The sequence below is a fragment of the Nannospalax galili genome, unplaced genomic scaffold (assembly GCF_000622305.1).
Source record: "Nannospalax galili isolate Female #2095 unplaced genomic scaffold, S.galili_v1.0 scaffold34, whole genome shotgun sequence".
Lineage (NCBI taxonomy): Eukaryota > Metazoa > Chordata > Mammalia > Rodentia > Spalacidae > Nannospalax > Nannospalax galili.
The window spans coordinates 6,520,174-6,526,456 of record NW_008338996.1 but is presented as its reverse complement, the minus strand read 5'-3'; the positions used below and the strand labels follow the sequence as shown (position 1 = coordinate 6,526,456).

The 6,283-nt window shown below is 43.5% G+C and overlaps 1 protein-coding gene and 1 non-coding gene across 7 annotated transcripts in view; both read right to left on the bottom strand.

Moving 5' to 3' along the window:
* The window catches only part of Astn2 (astrotactin 2), a 1,043,712-nt gene that overhangs the window by 315,198 nt on the left and 722,231 nt on the right, over nt 1-6,283 (bottom strand). For all 6 annotated transcript variants that reach the window (XM_008833484.3, XM_029563720.1, XM_029563721.1 and 3 more), the window contains one exon: nt 3,948-4,072. In XM_008833484.3, the coding sequence (XP_008831706.1) occupies nt 3,948-4,072 (125 nt within the window). The remainder of the gene's footprint in view (nt 1-3,947; nt 4,073-6,283) is intronic.
* Nucleotides 1,503-1,608, bottom strand: LOC115070460. Its single transcript, XR_003849615.1, has one exon. It is a non-coding gene; the product is annotated as a U6 spliceosomal RNA (small nuclear RNA).

Genomic DNA, 6,283 nt, shown 5'->3' with positions numbered 1-6,283 from the left:
TTATTTTGATATATCACAGTGAAAGATTTATCGTCCTCTTTTTTTTTTTTTTTTTTTTTTTTAAAAAAAAAAAAAAAAAAAAAAAAAAAAAAGGAAGTCGAGGAGTGTGGCTGGTGAATATGATCAAAATACATTGTTTAAAATTCTCAAGGAATTAATCAAAGTTAAATTGTTTAAAATTCTCAAGGCATTAATCAAAGTTAAATAGAATGCACCTTTCAAAGAATGCATTTCATGAGTCACAGGTACTATGCAGATAAAGGGTAAAGAAAGAAGAAATACAACGAGATGTTAGTAGGTGATTAACATTGGGCAGCAGATATATGAAAAAAATATCTTGCTTCCTGGTTTATATTGATATCCATTTTCTAAATTTTCCATCCAAAGCTTTGCAGTCTCTCTTCTTTATAATCAGGAGAAATGCATTAAAAAAGAAATGCTAGTCACGTCAGATGTTATTATTGTTGTTATATATCCGTGCTTTCTTGTGCTCTGCAAATCTAAGGCAGATTTCTATCCCTTTCTCTAGTCCCCTGGTGAGGAGGCACTTAAAGAGATATTTGATACCGAGATTAAAATGAGAATCTCATTGGAACAAATGATTTCTTCCTGGACATTCCTGCAGTATTAAAGTTCTCCATTACTGTCAACAGTTTTTTTCCCCCTCTTTACCCTTTTCAGCAATAATATAATTTTTAGAGGCTTTCATTTTAAAGTAAAATATTCATGATCCCCAAAGATATGTCTGTTGGAGCAAGAATGTTTGGTTATAGATATGTGCTCTCTGTTTATCTGCTCTGCCTTGCCTGTTCTTCCTTTTCAGGACTGGGGAGCAAAAGAAAAAGGATGGAGGGAAGAAATAGAGAACTGTAGTCCTGACTCAGGGCAGATCAAACAGTACAAGGAATGGCAGACTCCAGTGCCCGGCGGGCTGGCCTTGCCATGGGAGGATCAACAGTGGAGGCCAACCTCTGACAGAAGGGAGCTAAGTACTCTGATGAAGGCTGTTGAAAGAGGCCTTTCAGAGGGGAGGAACCTCTGCGTGCCAAGTACTTTATAAAACTCTCTCAACTACCCCTCCTTCCATCACTGAACATCCCTCAAAAATGGCCGTCACTTGGCCACTTGGTGCTCCTCGTCCATCCTTGTCCCTGACTTATTTCGGATTCACACCTGGAAGAGAAATTTCTGTAGTGAAATGTTAGGTTCTTGACATGGAAGCCATGGGCTATATGATTTCCAGTTCTCCTACCAAGTACAGTATGGATTTCAGCATACAGCTGGATCTTGATAGCTGCCTGTTGCCCGACTGGCATGCTTCCTTCCATCCTTGACCATGAACACATTCCTGCTTCTCACTCTACTCATGACCATCATCAGACCCTCTATACCAGTTTCCTATCAAGGAACAAGAGCTGGAGCAAAGGAGCCAGAGACAATAGGAATTTTTCTTGGTAATACATTTTTTAAAAAATTTTATTTATTATTATTGTTAATTTTTTTAAAATATGGAATGCTTCATGAATTTGTGTGTCACCCTTGTGCAGGGGCCATGCTAATCTTCTCTGTATCATTCTAATTTTAATATATGTTCCCGCTGAAGTGAGCACTTATTTATTATTGTATTTTTTGTCTTTTTTTTGAGACAGGGTCTGGAACTCACAATATAGACCAGGCTGACCTTGAACTCACAGAGATTCCCCTGCCTCTGCCTCTGGAGTACTGGGATTAAAGGTGTGTGCCACCATGCCCAGCTTATTTATTGTCTTTATTTGTATGTGTATGAGTGTATTGCCTGCATGTATTTAAATATGCCCGTGTTGTTGTGCAATGCCAGCAGAGATCAAAAGAGGGCACTGGATCCCCCGGAGCTGGAATTATGGATGGTTGTTAGCTGCCATGTGGGTGCTAGGAACCTGTGTCCTCTGCAAGAGCAGTCAGTGTTCTTAACTGCTAAGCCATCACTCCAATCCCTGGTAATACATTTTTTTTAAAGAATCTCTTGAACCATAACAGTTCCTTTCTAAGGAAACTTCCAAACATCCCTGAACCACTACATACAATCATAACAGTCTATAAGTAGCAGAGAACCACAGTAAACCAAATATTTTGTACGCATGATCTTCAATCCTCACCACATTCCTGCAAAAGAACTGTTATACCCTATTAGATCAGGGTGAGAAAGTGAGGCTCAGAAATGAAAGATGTCCAAGTACACACAACAGCCAACTACGGGTCAGGGGTCTTTAAAGAAAAAACCCTCCCATAGACCATGGAAAGAAATGTCAGTTCTCAGGGATGATGAACTCCCTCCTCATCACTGGGAGTATCCAAAGAGCTATGTCACTCAAGAGGGATATTGTAGACTTAATGCCTCATCAGCAGAGAGAATTCAACTAGATGCCCCATGTCAGCTCAGAATTTCTATGATTTTAGAAAGAATAAAACTTAGGACAGCATAGAAGTGTCCAGGCATACTTTATAAAGCATTTTGTCATTTATGGTTCCATTTGATCAACATCTTCTTTGAAATGGGACAAGTCTAGGGGGTGATGGAAGATAGGAGATAAGGCATCTACTTTGGAGCCCCCACACACAAAACTTAATCCCTGATGTTATTTATGTACTGGCCATGAAACCTTGGAGGAATATGTGGCCACTTATCCAGAAGAAAGCAGAACAGTAATGCCCTTGCAAGATGACATGAGCTAATAAACAGAGAAAGCTGTGCCACTCAAGGACACCTTCAACCATGTGGGTTCTCCTTTGTCTGTGCCATTTTGAAAGAAAGACTCATGGAAGTTAGACCATTTGCCTTCTGTGTCTCAGAGTTTGAAGGTGATTGGGATAGCTGCCGTATCATGGCAGGATCATATGTACAGGACAAATCCTCTCTAAGTGAAAGAACCCAATTATTCTTTAGGGTGGCCATCCTCCCTGGCAGTGGACACAACCCAACTACTCTATCACCAAGTCGGAGTCAAGGCACACACACCTTAGGAAAGATCCTCTTTCCCCAGTCCCAACAAAACAGTGACAGAGGATCAGGAAAGACCTAAGGAAAATCAGAAAGGCATCTTTGGATGAGGCAGAAAAGTCTGGATGTTCAAGAAAGCCTGTAAGATAGAGCTTGCTGGTCGGGAGGTGGAGGTTGGGGTTGGTAGGAGTGACAGGGTGCTAGTCATGAGGCTCTAGATCTAGTATATGCATTGCATGGCCCTGTGTCCTTACCTTACCCAGGAACCGGGACAAGTAATACTCACCTGACAAATGGTTTGGTGACCAAGTACAAAACCTAAGTAAGCTTTGTAGCTCTGGTACTTTCAAGGGAGGGAAACTCTCAGTTGAAGAGTCCACTCATTTGACTTTAGAAGGACTTTTAAATGAACAAAGAAAAACAAAACACTGAAAGTATTACAATAGAAAATTGTCAGGAGAGTGAAAAGTGGTTTGATACTTGGATACGGATGCAAATGCCTCACTAAGAAAGGCTGGAACCCTCCCATAGCCTCTCCCACCTCACTGGAACCCATATACTCTGTCATTCCTGTTACTGCCCACTGTGTTGTCAGTGCCCCCAGCCGTTCCCCAGTGCTTGAGATGTTCTGTATAAAATACACACACACACACACACACACACACACACACACACACACACACACGAAAGATTTACTAAAAAAAGGGCCAGAAAAGGTTATTCTTGGTTTCAGGAAGGTACCTCTCCTATAATTTGGTCCTAGTCAATAATCTGGGGTCTCCTTAAGCCCCTCATTGTTCATAGCAGGAGCCAAAGACAGGGTAGATGCCACTCTCACCCCATCCCTCCTGAAGGAGGAGTCTGGCTAGTCTGCTGTGTCCTGGCTTTGTTAGGACTGATAAGCACCTGGAGCCAGGTGAGTGGTGTGGTTGTAATCCATGAGCCTGCAGAGGTCTGCAGAGTGTCTTACCAGTGAGCAGCTCCAGGTCTGGGAGGGGCTCAGAGAGGACTCCCCGGCATTGCTCCTCCACTGGCAGTGGGATCACCAGCAGCCCGTCAGCGAGCTGAGGAAAGTCCTTGATGAAGTTGTTCTCCCTGTGGAGCAGAGCAGAGAGAGTTCCAAGTAGAAGGAGGGAAAGTACTGGGTGCAGCCAGGTAAGAAAGCAGGAAGCATACCCTTGGAGTAGATGCATGGCTGGATGACCTTGCTATGATGCTGGCTTCCCGAATCCCAGCTCTGAGACATCACAGTACTGACCATAGGGTGCAGCATCAGAAAGGCTAGGGATCAAACCCTGGTACGGGCTGTGTGATCTTGAGCAATTTATTGCTTCTCCTTGTCTATAACGAGGCTTAGAATCTCAGGGATTCTATAAGCCCTTAATGGAGTAAAGTTACCAACTGTTTAAGACATTCTCAGATGCTCTATAAACTGTATATTTGGCTGCATAAGCAATAACACCAGTAAACCATGGTGTGTATGATGGAACTAAGAACAACGTGGTTTGTTTGAAGAAGGGGGTAAGGCTAAGTGGACAAAAGCAAGGTGTGGAAAAATGCATGTCTGTGAAGGTGAAAGGACCTGTGAGACACTGGCTCAGACTCCTTTTTGGACAGGTGAGGAGGCTGAAGTCTGGAGAAGGGGGATGACTTGCCTAACAACAACCTATAAGGTAGACTCAAACTCAGGTCTCTTGGCTCCCAAGCTAGTGCTCTTTGTCCTTCCCTAACTTATAGGGACCTCCCTCTTTGGGATCACAAGACAGATCCCTTGGTGACTCTGGAATACTGAACCTTGAACAGATATGGTTCAAGAGAACAGTGTTGACATTGAAGAAGAAAGACTTCATTATTCTAGACAACCTGAAGATGGTGCATCCAGCCGAAATGGTAAGCTTGCTGTTACTAGGGCAAGCAGAAAACGTGACAGCTAGTTGGAAAGGACGGTATCAAGGGCATTTCCCTATTAAACCTGACTTTTGAGGGCACGTCATTTCAGACATCCTCAGGGTTAGAAATGCTAATTGTCATCTGGAGTGGGAGGAGGAGAGGGTGGAAAATAAGAAAAGGTGGAAGAAGTTTATCATTTCATTGCGCCACCTGGCATGGTCAACCTTGAAATGAGAATCAGAGACAAATGCAAAGCTGCATGATGCCCAACAAAGGCCTTTGAAGCCTAGACTCCAGGCAGTTCTGAACAGCTGTGAAAGTGTCAGGTGGGCCACCTTCCTGTCTTCACTCCACATCTCCACACCTTTCCCCAGGCAACTTTGAAGCTCATCACCAATTCATTCGTTTAGTGAAAATATTCTCCAGGTCTGAGACCAGCAAAGGTGACATTATCTCCGTCTTCAGTATCTCCAGTATCACCATCATCCTCATCACCTCCTTTCTTCTTCACTGTCTGGTTTGCTAGGATCTAAGTACTTTACATATATCTTAACATTTAATCTTCACTGTCTTTAGATGGTATTCAGTCTAAATCACAGGACAAATAATGATGATATTCTAGGTTGCTGAATAGGATTTGAACGAAGGTCTAGCAGAATGTGGGCCACAGTTTAGGGAGTGCATGGTGAGTTTCTAGGCCACCCTTGCTATTTAAGCATGCTATTTTGTATGTGCCCCATGTCTAGCTGCAGAATAATACTTTTCATGTGAGCATGGCTTCCACTCACAGGAGGTTCCTCTTGAGTCTGTCTGCATATCTGGGAGCACGAAGCAGCACTGCGAATATAGAGGCTGGCCTGTCCACAGGACAGAAACAACACCATACAGCTCTGCAACACCGGTGAGGTGGCTACCCGGGCTACAGAGCAGTGAGATGGAACTGTATCCTAGGCCCTAGTCAGCAATTTTCATATGCTGGGCACATAGCCCTTGGTAGAAAACTATAGACAAAGACTGGCTTCATCCCTTGTCCCCCAGATCTTCCCAACCTGGTTGTTGAGACACATTGGCCATGCAGTGCATCCAGAGTGCCCGTTGTCAGAAATTATGCGGGGCGGGGAGGGGCTGAAAGAGTCCCTTTCTCATGTGACACCACCAAGCACTTGTTTTCTAAGTGGGAGAGACAAATCTTGAGAGGGTGGTGACGGCTCTGAACACTGGGCTCCAAATCTCTCCACATGGCATCCTAGTCAAATAACCTGGAACAAAGCTCACAGACCTCAATTTCTCATCTGTAAAATGGGAATCACAAAAGTCTCTCAGTCTGCCATGGTGCAGTAGTGAGAACGACTTTATACAGTTGCAAACACTTCAACAGCTCTGTGAAGTAGGTACTGTTAAAATCCCCAGTGCAGA